At 44.4% G+C, this 19796-nt stretch overlaps 1 protein-coding gene across 1 annotated transcript in view; it reads left to right on the top strand.

The window, feature by feature from the left end:
* Positions 1–19796, top strand: part of Acoxl (acyl-CoA oxidase like) — a 268047-nt gene that overhangs the window by 110038 nt on the left and 138213 nt on the right. Inside the window, 2 exon segments of the mRNA XM_035446222.1 lie at positions 2899–3015; positions 11938–12091. Of these exon segments, the coding sequence (XP_035302113.1) occupies positions 2899–3015; positions 11938–12091 (271 nt within the window).

Below are 19796 nucleotides of genomic sequence, written 5' to 3'. Positions count from 1 at the left end.
CGGACTTCTGGTGGTCTCGCTGGCTTGCACCTATTATTACCCTAATTGAACTGTGAGGGTCAAAGAGGAAATGGGATCATCACAAATTTTGCCTACACTGGGGAACTGATTGTATTGGTTTTGCTTTCTGTTGTTGTGATGAAACGCCCTGGGGGTTGGGAGAGCAACTAAAGGAAGAAAGTATTTATTTTAGGTCACAGTTTAAGCAGCAGTCTATCATGGTGGGGAAGGCATGCAGCAGGAGCATGAGGAAGCTGGTCACGTTGTTTGTGTAGTACAGAAGAAGGAAGTGATAAAGGACCCCAGCCCATGGAGTGGTGTCCACACTCAGGGTGGGATTCCCTACCTCAGCAAACCTAAACAGAGAATCCCTCACAGGCTTGCCCAGAGGCTAGTCTCCTAGATCTGTCAAGCTGACAACCACTGCTAACCACCACACTGATCTAGCATCCAAAAACCTTCCCTGGGCCTTGATCAGGCCACTCTGCCATGTTTGCCTGTGTGTCTTCATTTGAAAAATCCATTCATTCATTATCGTGCATCCACTGTGTGCTGTGCCGAAACAAAGACTTGCATGAAGAAACAGAAACTTTGATAGGATGCTGTTTAAAATTGTGTGGATATCATGACTTTTCAGCAAATCAAGATCTATTAGATGTTGTCATTAATTATTTCCTTTGCCATCTTGGTGTGACTAAAGTACCTTGAATTGATATTTCGGAAATCCATGATGAAATACTGGTGACTGACAGGGATGGAAGGCTGGGTCATCCTATCTGGGTCTTCTCTGTGAACTGGGCTGTGAGCTCCATGTTTGGGACTTGACCTTGAACGTGGTAGATGCCGGTAACCTAATCTGCTTGTGGCACCAGTCAGACACAGCTCTCTCTTTGAGGAGTAGGTTGCATATGGCCATGTCTAGTGTGGATTAGATTTTGGCTTGAATAATTATAAATAAAGCTACAGTATAATTATAAAACTTAAAACTCAAGAGAGTGGGGACAAATAGAACATTTTAAGTAAATGCAAGAAACCATTTCTGCTGCTATGACAAAAACACACTAAACCTGGTGACTTAAACAACGGACATTTATGTCTTGTGGTTCTGGAAGCTGGAATGCCAAGGTCCAAGAACTGGCAGATTCAGTGTCTGTGTGGTTTGCCTTCCTGATCTGCCTTCTTGCGTGTCCTCACCTGACCCTCATTCAACACATGGAGTGGAAGGAGGGTTTGCCGGGTAAATCAGATTAGCACCACACCCTCATGATTTCATTTAACCTTAATTACTTCCTAAAAGCCCTATCTCTACACAGTCACTTGGGAATTAGGGCTTCAACATATGAATTTTGTGGGGACACAATTCAGTCCATAGCAATAACCTAACATTACGATGACACCATTATTGAAAATGCAATTTCTTTCCATTTTTGGGTCCCATCATGATCCAGTTGAAGCAGAGAGGTTGCCCTACATGCTGCTCAACCTCTCATTTGAGACCACACCCTGCTGCGGTTGGGTGGAGTCGATGCAGAAGAAAGGGCATGGACCCAGGGCAGGGGATGATGAGATTGTTCCTGGGACAACCATCTGGAGTGGTCAAACTCTGCCCAGGGATGTCTGCTCTCTCTGCTGTAGCATCTGCCCCTGTGTATGCCTGGTTTTGTTTGCCTCGTCCCCTCCCACCAGTGTGACACAGCCAAGTTGTGACTTGTAGATGCGTTATGCCAATGGTTCTCAATCTTCCTAATGCTGAGACCCTTCAATATAGTTCCTCATGTTGTGGAGATGCCAACCATAAAAGTATTTTTGTTGCTGCCTCATAACTGTGATTTTTCTACTGTTATGAATCATAATGTAAACATCTGATATGGAGGATATCTGATATGAGACCCCCAAAGGTGTTTCGACCCACACACAGGTGGAAAACTGCTGTCTTAGGCACTAAAATGATCAGGGTATCTTTCTTTTTATTACAAATGAAAATAAACTGAAATACAAAATTGTGTTGAAGAAAGTCTGTGTCAGACACGAAAACTGAAAAATTTTGCGCTTAAGTGTGTGGGTATCCTTGCTCAGTAGTGTCTACAACACAGACTTGCTTTGGGTGCTTGATAATGAGTGTGTGTGTGTGTGTGTGTGTGTGTGTGTGTGTGTGTATGTGTGTGTGTGTCAGTGTTTATGTAAAATGTTGTTTTTTAAAAAAATTAAAACTAAGCTCTTGGTTATTTAAAAATAGAATGCACTGACCCCAGAGTCAGAGAGTATAGGTCTGCACCAGGATTTACCCATGGGCATCGCTGCAGGGACAGTCCCAGGATTTGCCCCCAGAGATGTCTCTGCCCCCAAGTGCCCTACAGCCACTGTAACAAGACACGGGGGGCTTCAGGATGTGTGGAATGCTATTCCATGCAGAACTGCAGGGGGGCTTAGGAGGGCTGAACGTAATGATCAGCCTGTGAATCTGACAGGAGCATGGAGGCCACCGCCACCCTCCTTGTTGAGAATGTCCATTTGAAATATGTTCTAGGCTTCGGCTCCCGTCCTATTAATTATGTCACAAACCTAGTAAAGCTGAGTAATTAATGATCACGAGGTACTTGGATCTCTAAGATGTCATGTAAATGTTAAGGAGTACAAATTACTGCGTGTAGTAGATAGATCTGTCGCCTTATACGGATCCCGTGGTGGGAAGCTTCATTTCTAGGAAAGCTAAAAAGCTTTCTTTGGGCTTTCCTCAGAAGCCTGGACTTTTTTAATTTAACCACATTTTAGGAGACTTGGGTTTCTGTATCCTGCAGCATTTGAAACACCGATGGCTGGCTGCCACTTGCAACTGTGAAAATGAAGTCAACTACTTACTTCGTTTTGGTCAACATTGAGTTTGTTCATTCTCTCTAGCCGAAGGCAGTTTGGGCCCAAGGGCAAAGAAGAGGTGAAGATCATTGAGCACCAAATGCAGACACTCAGGCTGATGTCTCACCTGGCCACCGCACTGGCCCTGACCTTCACGAGCAGGTAAGAAGGTTCCGGGAATGCTTCACCCCTGGGAAGCATTTTGTAGGTAGAGCACAAGGCTTATTTTCTAACTGTGAGCAGGAAAGGGCCTGTGGGGAAAGTCTGATGCCCAGATTCAAGGTGAAACCCCAAACTTGACTTGGTGTCCAGAAGAGTGGAACCTGCCAAGAATTGAAGAAGAAAGATTTCAATTGATGCTTGTCTACATATATTAAAACTAACAGTTGGGAGCTGTAGAGATGGCCCAGCAGTTAAGAGTATGGCTGATCTTCCATAGGAGCCGGGTTTGATTCCCAGCACTCACGTGGTGGCTCATAACCATCTGTAACTCCAGTCTCAGGGGATCTAATGTCCTCTTCTGGCCTCTGTGGTCACAGACACTTGCGTGGTGCATAGACATGAATGTAGGCAAAACAGTCACAAAAGAGAAAAAAAAAAAACAGAAATAGTAACAGATTTGAACAGTTTAAATACCTCCAACTTCTGGTAAAGTTTCTAAATGGACAATAAAGCTTTGAAAACTAGAGCAAGGTGTGTGTGTGTGTGTGTGTGTGTGTGTGTGTGTGTGTGTGTGTGTATGTGCCAAGTGTGTGCTGTGTGTGCTGTGTGTGTGTGTGTGTGTGTGTGTGTGTGTGTGTGTGTGTATGTGTGCTGTGTGTGCCAAGTATGTGTTGAGTGTGCTGTATGCTGAGTGTGTGTTGGGGGAAGAGGCAGGGAACTGAATGAAATAGTGGAAATGGTACTGTAACTGCATCACAATCACCTTCACCACAGACTTTTAAACTTTTTGTTTTAGATTTATTTATTTTATGTGTATGAGTGTTTTACCTGCATGTATGTATGTGTACCACATGTGTGCCTGGTACCTGATGGGGGCAAAGGATGGCATCCGATACCAGAACTTGGGTTACAGATGTGCCGAACTGTCCTATAGGTACTAGAACCAAACCTGGGTCCTCTGAAAGAGCAACAAGTGCTCTGAACTTCGGAGCCCTCTCTGCAGTCCTCACCAGCGGCTTAACAGATAGGTGCCTTCAGATGCTCTGTCTCCCAGCACTTGGGCAGGGCCTGGGTTGTGTGTTTTGTGTTATTGTCACTCCTACATCCTAAAGACGAGAAACTGAGGTTTGCCTAAGATCACAAAACCCAGGAGGATATAGACTGGGAAGAGAACGCCAAACTTTAAACCTTTCTCTTGTGTTCTTTTTTCTCTAACATGCTAATTCTGTTTCTCAGTGGGGTTACTGCAGCGGGCTTCTGGATAACTTACAGCCCCACACTGATGAGTGAGTGTGTGCTGGGATTTGTAAGACAATGGTCATCAGAGAAACCCTGCCATGTCTGATGTACTGCTGACCTGTGGGGTGCCACAGTCCTTGGGCCTGCCTTGAGTGTCTTCTCATAACACAAGGGGAGTGGAAGTGCAGGATTCCAGGGATTCCAAGAATGAATACTGTGGAAGGAAAAACAAGCTACCTGAGAAAAAATATAAATCACTCACATCCAGCACCTGTTACTTAAAATTTTGTGAAATTTTCTTTTCAGTACGAGGGGGCCTAATATGCCACTCTGTTGCTGTGATAAAACACTAACTAAAAGCAAACTGGGGAGGAAAGAGTTCATTTGGCTCACACTTCTATATACTAATCCATCACTTCCAGAAGTCAGAGCAGAGATTATAGAGGAATACTGCTTACTGGCTTGCTTCCCCTGTCTTGCTCAGCTCGCTTTCTCACACAACTCTGGACCACCTGCCTAGGAATGGCACCATCCACAGTGGGCTGGGCCTTCCCACATCAACCATCAATCAAAAAAAAAAAATGGCCACAGACTTGCTTAGAGGACAATTTGATGAAGGTAATCCCTTTTCCTAGCTGACTGTATTTGTGTCAAGTCGACAAAAACTAACATGGGATTAAACCTTAGGCTGCTGAGATTATCACTAAACTACTTGCTCACCTTTATTTCTGGTATTTCTGAGGTTCAGTTTAGGTAGAGTAAAACACAGAAGTTGTAGTGTATCATTTAGTGAGTTTGGACAAATATTAACAGCTGTGTAGCAAACACATTTTCATCACTCTGGGAAGCTTTCTGGGTCCCTTGAACTTGAACCCCACTTCACCATAGCTGAGACAACACACATTCTGATTTCTATTCCTGTAGCTTGGTTTGGTTTGCTCCAGTTGAGAGAGGCCACTGTTCTAGCTTTGAGTTTCAAGGTGAGAAATGACAAGTGATTGACACTAATTAATATCAAATCACAGAGCCATTATTGTTTGACATGTGTAGTGCTGTGTTGTTGAAGACATTACCAATCCAATTGATCCATGGCCCTTTAAATTCTTCACTATTGCCTCTTTGCTGTGTGTATGAGGAGGTCAGAGGTCAACTTCAGAGGCTTCCCCTCCCTTCAGCTTCTAAGGAAGCAGCCAGTGCAGTTTGTTGCAGCATGACCAAAATCTGTGCCGGCATCCCCCCCCCCCCCCCCCGCCTTTTCATTTTACTTCTCCATGCAGGTCATCAAACCTGGCATGGGGCTTGTCTTCCAACTTCTATGGGTGCATGCTGCTGCTAGCTAGCTTCAGGTCTCAGGGGCTGGCTAACCTGAGGCTTGACTGGTGAGATACTCAGGGCTTTGGGTTCTAGTCAAACGGGGGGGGGGGGCAGATTTTTAGGTATACAAGCCTGGAGTTAGTAAGCAGGAAAAACAGCTCTGCAGCCAGAGTCAGCTGGCCCTGCCTGTCCTCTGTGTCTTGTGATGAAATCACAAGCCATCAGTAGAAAGGCAACAGCAGAGGTGAGATGGGATAGGCTTCCCTTGGGTTATGTAACTTGATCCCATCATTTGCTACTTGTGTGACTTGGAATTCTGTCTCAATTTCTTCACATACAAAATAGCAATAATAAAACCTCACTTGGGCTTTTTGTAAAGATCAAATGTGTGAAGATTTGGACGTGCTCCGAGTAAAGTACTGGATGCTCAATAATGTTGGTTGTTGTGGTCATTACCCACAAGATTCCTCAAACATTCCTCTTTTTTAATCTGAGTATCCAAGTTTATGCCAGCATTAGTCGTGGTTATGGAGTCAACCTTATTGTAAATCAACTGGAGATTAGATAGAGAAAATGTAGTACATAGTCGGCAAACCTTCAATTCTCCCATCCCGCTAGTGCTCACCTTCTGACAGTTTGATTTCCTTCCCCTATCATCTCACCTGGCCCTCTTTGGTTCCACTGTCTTACCATCCATCTCCAACCCAGACCTCTTCAGAGTCACCACCTCTTGCCTGAGTTCTTGCTGGGACCCTCAAGTATCTTCTGCTCTGGGGAAGCTCCGGCTCCTTTGTGTGGCCTTGGAGGGCCTTTTCCATCTGTCCCTCTCTCTCCTCTGTTGGGCTCTACCTCTGGAGTCAAGCTCAGTCCCTTAGCTCACACTCCTCCCATCGGGTTCCTCCTATAGGTGCACTTGATGTACCCATAGCGCCTGTCCCTCACACTCTTGCTTTCCTTACTAGGACAGTCTTCTTAGACAAGGCTCTCCCAAGCCACTTCCTGGAATAAGGAATGGCCTAGTCCCCTTCACCATTCCACCATTATTCTTGGTTGAAGTTGAGGGTCCGTAATTTGGCTTCTTCCTGTCTCATGGTGCCTGACTCTGCATCAGTTAATTCAACTAAGGGGATAAAATTACCTTGTTCAATGACATCACATTTGCTCAAGGAAACTGTCCTGATAATGTGTGGAGCCTGGACTTCATGTTGTGAAGTTCAGAAACTGGTGACTGACACCTCCCTTCAGAACCATCTGGAGAGCTTTGCTATAGAAAGTAATCTCCTAGCTGAGAAGTAACTAACAACTTTTAAAAACGCTATTCACAGTGCCCAGCTCAGAGGATTGTTTGGGTCTGCCTCTTATTTACTCCTGGCCAATGGTCATCTCAAGCAGTCCAGACTGGGTACCAGACCAGGGTAGAGGGAAGGATGTAGAGATGCTCATGTATCTGTCTTTCAGCTGGATTCAGTCATTCTTTAGAGAATTTTTTCCACTCAGCACCTGGGAGGCTAAATTTCAGATAGCTGCTAGTGCATATACAAGTGTGTATAGTGTAGCACGCCCCTAAGACTTCACATGTACTGACTCATTCAGCATCTCAGTAGAGGTTTGGGGTGTGTGTGTGTGTGTGTTCAAATGCAGAGGCCAGAGGAGCACATCAGGTGACTTCTTCCATCTCTGTCTACTTTATTTACTTGAAACAAAGTCTCCCACTGAATGGGAAGCTCCCTGTTTGGGCTAGGCAGGCTGGTCAGCAATCCCCAGGGATCTGCTTGCCTTTGCCCCCAACACTACCAGCCATTTCATTGCTATATGTTTACTTGAGAGAAAAGAAGTCATGTGCTTCCTTTAAGATGAACACATAAATCTTCATAGCAATTTTAATAGTTCCAAACAGGAAATAAATGAAGTGTTCATTAAACAAGCAAGTATACATTAAACAAGCTGAAGTACAGTATATATACTCCATAAAATGGAATACTAATTGGCAGGAGAAAATAACAGTGACTAATAAGTGCTGTAACAAGGATGAATCTCAACCTTACACAATAATTGAAATAAGGAAGGTACAACACATACAGTTTAGTCCTACTGTAAGTAAGTGTATATTGAGTGGCAAAGAGCATGTCCGTGGTGACTTAGGGATGCGACCTGAGGGAGGGAAAGACTGTAGAAGCATGAGGGGTAATTTTGGGGTGCTATTGAAAATGTTTTGTGGACTGATAGTCTCATGAGAATGTATCGCCATCAAATCTGTATGCTGTGAATGAATACTAAATTATTCCTCAATAATGTTGATAAGGAAAAACCTTAAGATGAAACTAGTAATGAAGTTTATAGCATGTGTAGATGTTGTTCCTCTCTGTATATGGTACATTTCTATCCCTCCTCCGTTTTTAAACATATTGGTAACACAATGGATGGGAAAATGAGATGGAAGCACACTGTATGGGAAAACATTCCTGCATCACCTACGCAGGCACACAGCACTACATGAAGGAAAGAATATAGCCAAAATACATATTGTAAGCCCTAGAACAATCACCAAAAATAATGTAGCGTGATGGGGTAGGTCCTTCTGTGTATATGTTAGTCTTATTTGTGGATAAATAAAGCACTGTTAGCCAATAGGGAAGCAAGTAAGGTGGGCCTAGGAGAGGAGGATTCTGGGAAATGTAGGAAAGGGACAGAGTTGCCACGTGAGCCCCGGAAGAGAGGACACATGCTGCTGGTGTCCTCGATAAGATAAGTCTTTATAAAATATATAGATTAATGGTTATGGTTGATACTTAAGACAGAGCTAGCAAATAAGAAATCCTAGTCATTGGCCAGCAGCATTGTAACTGATATAAGACTCTATGTGTTATTTGGGGGCCCTAATGTGGCAGCAGAACTCAGGCAGTTGTCTAAAAGAGTTATTGTTACAGTAGTGTGTACTGGCTAATTGCCCAGATGAGAGTGTCTTCTGGGGGCACTGTGGTAACTATTGTGGAAGGGCCCAGCCCGCTGTGGGTAGTGTCATCCCTTGACAGGTAGTCCTGTGTTACAAGAAAGCTGGCTGACATGAGCAGGAGAGAGCCAGTATGAAGCTTCCTCCATGGGTTTTCTGCTCTGGATTCCTGCTTTGAATTCGTGCTCTAACTCACTTGGTAATAGTTTGTTATCTGGAAGTATGAGCCTTGAGTTCCTTCTCTGACTCACTTGGTGAAGGACTGTTATCTGGAAGTATGAGCCCAATAAACCCTTTATCCCTAAGTTACTTTTCTTGGTCATGGTGTTTATTTCAACAAACCAGAACATAGTTTAAAAGTTAACTGTGGATCTCTGTTTTCTCTTCAGAGCATATAAATATTTTCCTTTTCAAAAGTTAATGGTGGGAGTTGGGCAGTGGTGGCACACGCCTTTAATCTCAGTACTCGGGAAGCAGAGGCAGGTGGAGCTCTGTGAGTTTGAGGTCAACCTGTTCTACAGCGCTGGTTCCAGGACTGCCAGGGCTATTACACTAAGAAACCCTATCTCAAAAAAAAAAAAAGTTAATGGTGGGATATGATGGATGGAATAGAATAAGATGGGAATAGAGGGTGGGGAGGAACAAAGAATGTAGGAATAAACTGTTGTAATTTAAGAAAAGCAGCACCTGAGAGAAAGATGCCATGAGACATGGGTCAAGCAGAGGGTTTTTTTTTTTATTGGGGAAAGGATCATAAAAAGGGGAAAGGAGAGGGGTGAGACTGGCCTCCGGAGATAGGTGCAGCAGGGGAGAAGAGAATGGAAAGAGGGGGAGAGAGAGGAAATGGGAGAGAGACAGGGGGGATGGGAAGTGGGCAGAGCCCTTTTAAAAGGGAACATAGTGAATATGTGGTGCTCTTAGTGGCTGTAGCTGAGGGCATCTCCTGTCAGAACCCCAAGGATAGGCCAATACAGATGCCTGAATATTAACATAAATAGCAAATAATTTCAAGGTAAGAGTTTTAAACTCATTTTGTTGAGAGTTCCAAAATGGCTACCTAAACAAGACCTAAATAACTACAACACCAGTTAATATCCCAAAGTGAATATGGGAACATCACAGGAGGCCATGTGACCATACTTCAGTGTACCAGTCTGGAAATTTCCAGTAAGTCTTAAATCCTGAGAAGAGGATCCACACTTGGTGTTGGCCACCCTTGACTTTAATGCCCATGCCTAGGGCCCTTTCTGTGTCCTAGAGTTTGACTAAATATAGAGAGAATTCAGGAAAATCTTTACAGAGAACATTAGTTACATGATAACTTGTTAAAAGAAGCTAAAGATGGAACCACAGTAGAGAAAGGGAGAGAGAGAGAGAGAGAGAGAGAGAGAGAGAGAGAGAGAGAGAGAGAGAACCTGGCCCTCATCAAATATGGCATTTTGAAATACAGAAAGAGTGGAAGGATTGAGTAGGTGAAAGGACACACAGAGGAGACATCGTATAGAAGTCAAACCCACAGACGGCTAAAAAATAAAGGAACATGGTGAAAACACTTTGAAGAAGGAACTAATCAAAAGCTGCATTAGCTTCCAGCTACTGCTGTGAGTCTAGCAGTTGCCATCTCTGGGAATCCATTCCAATACCCAATGGATACCTACAGCCATGGATGATATCAGACCCAACATATACTGTTTTCCCATGCACACCTATAATAAATCTACATAATTTATAAAATTAGGCAATGTAAGAAATTTGGCACAATCATAACAAAATTGTACAATTGTAACTAACTATATATTGTAAAGATGTTCTGTGGGTGTCATCCACCTCTCTTTCCAAACGTCTAACTGCACTTCATTCACCGTTTTTATAACGTGAGTGACTGCAGTGCCTGTGAGTGAGATACAGGCATCAGCAGTGTCGGGCACCCATGTTACAGTCAGTCAGAGGACTAACACTCCCACAAGTCACTAGTGAGTGGCTAGAATGGATATGATGCGGATATGTGAGAGATCATTTGTGTTCCAGGAAACGCACAATGAGATGCTGTGAGGTTTTAGCTTGCTGCCCAGAATGGTGTATAGTAATGCGGAACGCAATATGGAGCCAAAATATAGATTGATAAAGGGTAGTTGATTAATAAATTATACTCACGCGCATCCACTAGCCAGGTGGCAGGGAGCCTGCTTAGCCAGGCGTCAAGGAGCGAGAGGAGGGGCTCCATGTGTGCACCCCTAACTCTTAAAACCTTTCCCACATCACTCTGACCACGCCCACTTGGGCGTGGTCAGCGTCACCTGTCTCCAGACCCAAGGGGGCGTGGCCAGGATTTCCCCCTACAGTATAGCTTAAAACTTGTGACCTGTTTATTTTGGAATCTTCCATTGAGTATTTTCAGATCCTAGTTGGCCACACTTAAGTTAAACTGTGGAAGGCACAACTGCAGTCCACAGACTTGGTGACACAAAACAGCACAGCGGTGTAATCTTACAGTTCTGGGGGTTGGAAATCAAAATGGGTCTCACTGGCTTAAAGTCAGGGAATCAGCAAGTCTGCCTCCTTTGGAAGGTTCTAAGGCATATCCCCATATCCCCGTCCTTGACATTTTAAAAATCTTCTTGGGGCTGCCCCCTCCTTCTGTCTGTAAAGCCAGCAATGTCTGCCTGCTCCTAGTTATATGGCACATTTGATTTTTCCTTCCCCTCCTCTCCTCTTCCTCTCCCTGCCTCTCCCCTCCCCTTCCCTCCCCTCCCCTCTCCTTCCCTTCCTGCCCTCCCCTTCCCTTCCTTTCCCTTCCTTTCCCTCCCCTCTCCTCCCCTTCCCTTCCCTTCCTCCCATCCCATCCCTTCCCTCCCCTCCCTTTCCCTTCCCTTATCCTCTTGCCTTTCATACACACACCTGTATTCACATTGGCCCAGCTGTATTCCCCCAGGACCCTAATTTAGTCACATCTTCCAAGTCCCTTTTGCCATATGAGGTGACATTCCAGAGGTATGACTATGCCCTTCTTTGGAGACTATTATTGTACTTACTATACAATCTATTGCAGAATTTTCAGTAGAGGGGGACTTTAACAAATGACAGATTCACAAGGAAGGCGTGCGAAGCATTTTGCATAGTAGGTAGAAGAGAACAATGTGGAACATGGCCCTATACTTAGAGAGGAGCTAAGGTAAGCATGGTGCAGAGACAAAGGCCGGCTTTAGCAATGGGACTCGGGAACTGGCCGCAGAAAGTGAAGGAGAGCTTTGCAAGAGGAGACCAATGTGGTGGAGACGGGTGGTTGCAGATTTAGCAGTAGTGAAGCAGAAGACAGTTTTGGAGGGGATCTTGGGTAGCAACTGGGGCTCACATGTGCTTCTTCCACATGGGTTTGACACACTGCTGCACCCACCACACACTTCTGCTTTGTTTCACAGGCATGCAAGCTTTGTCCTGGATGAAGACATTTTCCAGGGGAGGGAGCTCATCAACAGACGCTCCCTACAGGCTCTGGTGGCCGGACTGAAAGCCTACAGCACCTGGGAGACCGTCAGCTGCCTACAGGACTGTCGCGAGTGCACCGGAGGCATGGTGAGCTCCTAAACTGAGCAGGCCTGTGGGCCCCATGGTCACCGAATTTGCAGGGCTCTGCACAGTACAGTATGAACAGGGGAGCACCATGTGTCAGGCAAAACAAGTCTTTGAATCTGAAGGAAACTGTCACTGTCCCAGACTGTGGGTACTTAATATTAGCTTGTGACCTGTGCTTGTGCCCTTATATGGTGTAGGAACTTACGTGGACCATGTTGGTGAAATTCTTGGCTTGCAGTGGCTGGCCATGAAGATCACTGGTGAATGTCATTGAACTTGTGGTTGACAGGATAGGAAATGGCAACCAAAGATTCAGACAATCAAAGCTCTGATCCATTATTCCCATGGGGAGAACACAGGAAAGGAACAACATTTACAGACTGTGGCAATGTTTCCAGCTCTAGGTTCGCCTGGGCTATGCAGTGAGGGGAATTAGGAGGGAGAAAGTGTAATGTGAGTCTCTGGAAGCTGAGGGGACTCAGAAAACAGCTGAGTTGTGTTGCTGGGGAGGCATCTGTTCATTCCAGATAGAGCATGGATGGCAGACCAAAGAAATCATGCTACTGAAGTCCAGCTTGGTGAACCAGTGATTAAGTTTAGTGGGGTAACTTATAGGAACATGGGCGATGCAAAGGCATCCACATCACTGAGAAGCTCACTACTGGATTATGGATGCATGCTAACATGTTTGGCTTTTACGTAGCTTCTGGGATTTGAACTCAGATCTTCAAGCCTACAAAGCAAGCACTTTTACCCATTGTTTCATCTCCCTAGTCCCACAATGATGTCTATTCTTCACAAAATTCTTCCTAATTGGACTACTCTTATGTCATGGTGTATTCCTCTCCATCCCTCTTCCTCCCTCCCCCACCCCATTTACTCCCCAGGCATGAGTGACAACTCATGAAAATTGCATCCCTGGGGTTCCCCATAGCCTCCCCAGAACAAGTCTTCTCTCCCCAGCAACTGATTTTTACTTTTATGACTTTTGGGCAGGATCTTGTGAATTGTGTGACTTTGTCAGATTTCTGGGCCTTCTTTCTCCAGGAAAGTGTGCTTCAGTTTAGAGAAGCATTTATGCAACAGGACAGGATCTATGTCAGGCTCTCCCATGATCCTGAGAGCTGATAGGATTCAAAAACAACAACAGCAACAACAAAAAAAAACCAAACCAAAACAAAACAAACAAAAAAAAAAACACTCTGTGTTGGACAATGCCAGTGGGAAAGTGAACACCAAATGCTGTGTGTGTGTGTGTGTGTGTGTGTGTGTGTGTGTGTGTGTGTGTGTGTGAATAGGGCATGTGGATATGGCATTGTACAGTTGTCAGGCATTGGCTGTGGCAGTAATTTGGGTTCAGCCACAAAGGAATCACCGCATTGGTAACCCCAAGAAATGTACCACTTCAGCCACACATAGTCTGGACTCAGTAGCCCCCACAGTTCCCAGAGGATACCTTCCAGGGAAGATGGAAGGAATGAGCCCCCGATGGGCATTTGGTCTGAATTTGGTTGAAGATCAATTAAAACAATTATATCTAAAAAGGAAGAATGACAGTTTTAGCTTTAATTGAGAAACATCAAGAGAAAGTCAAAGAAAGTTCTAGAAAATCAAAAGGGAATGGTTTGGAAAGTGTTTCTCAGAGTTGGGGAACCCTGTGGAGAGATAAGTGGAAGGGGAAGCTGCTGGCACTCTGGAGGGCTTCTCCCATGAGCTATTGTTCTGGCGCATCAGAAAGCCAGCATGGCTGAGCAGGGTTATACCCCAAAAGGCAGGGGTGCTGGAGGGCACGAGTGCATCTTCCCTACAGGATGTTTTGAGGGAGGCCCCTGGGAAAGGAAGAATGAAAAATAGTGACCACTGACACTGGAGTACACCTGTGCCCGGTCCTCAGGGCAGTGGCTCATCATGGCCTTAAGGACCCGACAGGTCAAATGCCTGGTTCTCACCAGAAGCTATGGGAGTCGGCTGTCCCTTCAGATAGGAGGATGACAGCAGCTGGGAACAAAACTGGGATTCTAGAGTAAGGCTGGGTGAGCAGGTGATGGCAGAGATCTGTAGGCAGTGGCTGTTCACAAGGGGGTGATCAGGACACAGCTGGAATTCTCAACGGGCTCAGACAGTGTCCCTCTGAGAGATACCTCAACCCCAATGTCTGCTCAGCCACCTGTGACTTTCTAGTCATCATCTAGTTCCTCCCCTGGCTCATCCTCTTCACTGTGGTTTGAATGTGGTTTTGTTTCCACTAAAGCTCATGTTGGGCCTTGGCTCCCTGATGCATTGATATTGAGTGATGGACTGTTAAGAAAAACTAGGGATCATGAATGAATGTTTTTCTTGATAGACGGGATGGATTAGTTCTCCTAGAAGATGGAAGTTATACGCTCCAAATCATGCCTTGGTCTTTCTGGTTATGGGCCCCCATTCTGAAGCTGTCTAGGAGCCCATTTAGGGGTTACTTCATGAAGACAAAGGGTGCCTTCAATGGTCAGGAAATCCCATAGAATTTATGATCTCTGTGCCAGGAACCAGGGTCAAGGACCAACTTTTAGAACAAAGGGTGTTCTGAGCAACCTACTATGTAGGAAATCACAAAGATTTAGGAGACCTGTGCCATGAGCTTGAGGTAAAGAACCAATAATATACTTGCCTTATTACACAGGAACTCTGGGCCTGGACTAGGGTGAAAACCAACTAAAAGTGTGTTTCTTATTGTATCATAGGCATTGGTCACCCCCACATGGGATGAAGGTGGGGTGTAGCATAACCAAGGACACCAGATTAGTTATGAATCTGAATGAGGCAAGAATTGATGAGAGAAAACTGGAACCAGACTGGAGAGAAGGACGAATTGATCCTGTGCATTGGTGTCTTTGGTAGGCTCTCCAGTGCACCCACATACACAGCAGACTATGTCCACAGAGACAAGGCCTCGGCACTTGGCCTGGAACGCTGCAAACCCTCAGCACAGTAAGCTGTTCTCACTGGCTGTTCCTCTGCAGAGGAGAACACTGAGATTGGACTATGTGGCTGTGGGAGCTGGGGTTCAGTTCTTCATCAGATACCTCTAGCCTAAGGCTAACAAGAGTGTTCAGCATGCAGAATGCAGCTGAGGACTCAGCAGTGGCCAGCTGATAGACTGGTGGACAGATGGAGTGATGGACAGAGGGGAGTAAGTGGTGAAAGGAGTGAATAGATGCCTGTGTATCCGTTTTTCTCATTATTAGGACTTGAGATTAATCCATAAAACTTGCCCCCTTTCTCTTTTTTTGTGCATTGTTACTATTTTACTTCAGATACTTAAAAAATTTGGAGTGTGTGATTGTTCATGTGTGTGCATGTACAGGCTAGTGGTTGATGTTGCTATCTTCCTCAGTCTCTATCCTCACCTTTTGTTAATTAATTCAGTTTATGTTTTGACAATTTTGCATATGGCTGTGATTATCTGGTTACTCTCACCCTGCTGCCACTCTTCCGTCTCCCTCTTCCCTAAAAGTCCCTTTCTTACATTTGTATCTTTTGTTTTGTTTTGTGACCCACTGACTTTAAACAAAGCCACCTATTTAACTGTGTTTGTAGCTTTGGAACCTGGTGGACACACAACTGAAGGTAACGGTTTCTCCTTCCCCAATAGCCATCAACAGCCAGTAGTTCCCCAGGGAAGAGTAGGGGACTAACCCTCTGAGTCCTTCTCCATCCACAGATGATGGTTGAAAAGCCCAGTTTTGTGCAGGCCCTGTGCAGGTGATCTCAGCTGCTGTGGGTTCATGAATTGTGTCAAATCAGAAAATAGTTTATTTTAGCCATTCTCTCTGTCATCTGGTTCTTATAATCTTTCTACCACCTCTTCTGGCTATTCCTTGGGTCTGAGTAAATGATATAAATGTCTTGTTTAGGGCTGAGTGCTTATCAGTCATGGAGCGAGCAGCCATGAGTCTCTATATTCACTGCAAAGAGAAGCGTCTCTAATCCAGGTTTAGAGTAGCATGCATCTATGAGTATGAACATAAATATTTAGAAGGCAATATTATGTGATGTCACACTATGAAAACAACAGTAGTGATTCCTCCCCCAACCCCAGGGCTATGACCTCCTTAGCCATGAGTTTTGAATGGGTTTATAGAACCAGGTATGAATTCTCTTCTGTGGCTTAAGTCTATTTAGGGCTCTGTTACTTAATCCCCATAACCATTGTGCCACTATTTCACTAGTAATTGCATTTTGCCTGGCAGGTTGGTATTATGGGTTGAAGGATTCCCATCTGTATAGGGCTATTTAGTGACTTTTTTCCTCTTGCATCTTACATAGCCCCTTCCAGCAGGCAGTAGCTATGCTAGCCAGTAGAAAGGGGGCTCCCAGTTCAGTTCCAACTTCATTTCTTTACATCCTGCCATCAAGGTGTAGCCCACCTTGTGTTTGGAGACTGGGTCTTTCTCTGAACACAGAAATCACTGAGTTGGCTGGACAGGCTGCACAGTGAGCTCCAGTAACCCACCTTCCTCACCTCTCCCATGCTGGGATGACAGGTGCATGTGACCACACACAGCTTTCTGCATGGGTGCTGGGGATCTGAACTCAGGTTCTCATGCTTGGACAGCAAACACTTTACTGACTGAAGAATCATTACTTTTTAGAGAGAAAACACCAGTACTGGGCTTAAGTTAGTCATATTCAAAGCATGAGTGACCTGTTGGCAGCTCATTTGTTGGGAATGACAAATTTAATGCCATGTCTAGTATGGAGTGGGAAACTTGAGAAGAAGAGAAGAAATCATACAATGTGCCAAGATATGAACCTACCTGGCACTAATCTTTGCCTTGTCCCTCACCACAAGCAGTCCTGCTAACTGCTGGCTTTTATATTTGTCACCTGGTACGAGTGTCACCTAGGGAGGGCACCTTATTTCCTCAGTGAAGCCATTTTATAACCACATGTATTAGGTTACTTTTCCTAATTACAAAAGCAATGCATACCCACGGTAGAAGTTTTTTAAAAAATATAGAAAAGCACAAAGAAGAAAGTAAATGTATGCTACACCTACGTTTGCAAGCTATGGCTAGTTTGGGAGCCTCATTCTTTCTATGCATTGTGTGTGTTTAAGGTTTTATAGCTGCTCCTCTCACATATTGCTTCAGATCTCAATGACTGGTACCGTTTTTTTTGTTTGTTTGTTTGTTTTTTGTTTTTGTTTTTTTTTTCCGAGACAGGGTTTCTCTGTGTAGCTTTGGAGCCTATCCTGACACTCGCTCTGGAGACTAGGCTAGCCTCGAACTCACAGAGATCTGCCTGCCTCTGCCTCCTGAGTGCTGGGATTAAAGGCGTGTGCCACCAATGCCCGGCCTACTGGTACCATTTTATGATGTAGGTCTAATATAATTCAGCTAACCAACTTTCAGCTATGTAAAAGTTTTCATTATTATAAATATAAATTTCATTATTATAAATAACTTTGGAGGTGATTTTTGTGTATAATCTATTTTCTTGGGACCCTGTATTTATCAAAATTGGTACTATGAACAAAAGTTATACTTATTTCCACTCCCAACAGCAGTCAAACATGGAAGCTTAATAGGTTCTAGACAGTGGCTTTCAAGTTCTCTTGATTGAGACCCCAAATAAGAGGTATATTCTTCATTACAATCCAAAAATTCTACACATAGCTACACGGAATTGGAAAAGTGTAAGAAATTTTCATGTAACAACACTGGCTTTTGTACCCTGATGTGTTCTAGTAATTTCTTTTAATTTTAAGAAAAGCAGGTCACCATGCATTAACTTGACTTCATGACCTGCTGGTGTGTCACCACTTGCAATTCACAAAACACCACCAGACTCACTGATAAAACCTAGAGTCTTGCTCTAGTTAGGTAAGGCCTCCCTACAGTGTGTAGCCCCTAAGCTGCAATGTTGGGGGATACATTGTTTGGTCCAGGCTATGGGACACCTTCTGTGAATAGAATGTTTCACCTGTTGGTACTTAAGGTTTTGTTCTTGAAGGTGAGGAAGAATGAGGGCTCCTTATTATCTCCTGAGATCCAATACAACACAGTAACCATTTTTTCCATACCTGCCTGGATGAGAGTTCCCCATCTCAGTTGGCTGCTCTTGAGTATCCCTGTGAGAGTTTTGAGATCCTGAGACTCCTTTTGTCTACAGATGGATATTCCCATAACATGCAATGGCTGACTTTAATATCATAACCACTTTGTGTTGGGAAATGTTGAGAAGTCTTAGGCCTCTGTTTTTATAGTGTTTTGTCAGTTCTTGCTTTTGTCGGGGGTGGGGGGCGGTGAGAGGCTACACTTGGAAGAGTAGTATTTTGCTGCTTATAGAATCTTCTCAATGAAGTTGATAGATGCAGGATGCAAGCAGAAGGGAGACTCTCAAAGCCACTTCTAATTCTTTGCTTTTAGGTTCTCATTTCTCTATTTGGTTCTGCCTCTGCAGCATTGTTGGTCACTTTTTGTGTGCAACACCTAGGATACATGGCTTTCATACAAAGAAAAAAAGTTTCTCTAGTCTATTATCAACTGAGCCATGCTATTTGGAATTGTCATAGTTCAATTCATGTGAGCACACTGTACCCCTAATGGCCAAGGATGACTGTGTGGAGTGCTAATCTAATTAATTTTACCAATAAAAACCCAGAGTCAAATATCAGGGTAATAACCTGGAAGATCAGAGAAACAGAGGAGTAGCCCCCAGTGACCCCTTACCTGTCCGGATCCTCTGACCAAAAGCTGAGATCCTGCCTGCACCCCACCTTATCTCTTCCGGAGTGCTGGGATTAAAGGTTCGAGCCACCACCACCCAACTTTTACCAACTGCAGATTGAAAATATTCAGAAAATAATTGCACCTGAACTAGACATGTTCAGACTTTTCTTCTTCTTATAACGACTCCCTAATCAATATCATATAACAAACACATACATGACATTACATAGCACCAAGTCTGAAAACCAATCTGGAAGTGATTTAACATATATAGGCGGCTGTGCAAAGGTTAAATGTAAACACTATGCCATTTTACATAAAGGATTTGAACAACCAAGATTAGGGTACCTGCAATAGGTTCTGGAGCAGAGATTCCTCCACAGACACCAAGGGACAACTGTACTTGATTCTTCCTCCTTTCTCTTTTATGGGAAGACATAACAGATCATACTGATTAATCCCAACTCCCCCCCCCCTTCTGTTCTCCATCACAACTTCTTGAACACAAGTGGGAGCCATCTGGTTGGAGTCCTAGGGATAAGGCTTTGGACTATAGAGGCTGAGTCCAAAGCCCCAGAGCCTACAGAAATAGGCCTGGAGTTCTGATACAACTTGGGGTTCTTGCTATCTCCTTAAAAGGGTAGAACCCTTGGTGGCAACTGTTCCTGGATACCCATAGCCACATTGAGTGCCCTCCGTCTTGGCCACAGAAGGTACCAATCCTGTGTTCACTGTGTCCTTGAGACCAGTTTTGCCAGCAGGATTTTATGGCCCAGTTCCACCCATAGAGCCTCTCACTGCTCCATTTCTCCTCTGCGTGTTCCAGAATCCCACACAGAAGAACAGAGTTGGAAAAAACAGAGTAAAGAAATAATGGAACAAAACCAAGCAAGACAAAGTCTCCGAGGAGATGTGAGATCCAACATGAGGATAAGGTTATCAGCAAACATGCCTTGACCCGGCCTTTTATGTTTCACATGGAGCTGCTG

The sequence above is a fragment of the Cricetulus griseus genome, chromosome 6, assembly GCF_003668045.3.
Source record: "Cricetulus griseus strain 17A/GY chromosome 6, alternate assembly CriGri-PICRH-1.0, whole genome shotgun sequence".
Taxonomy (NCBI): Eukaryota; Metazoa; Chordata; class Mammalia; order Rodentia; family Cricetidae; genus Cricetulus; species Cricetulus griseus.
This window is presented reverse-complemented; position numbering and strand designations above follow the sequence as displayed.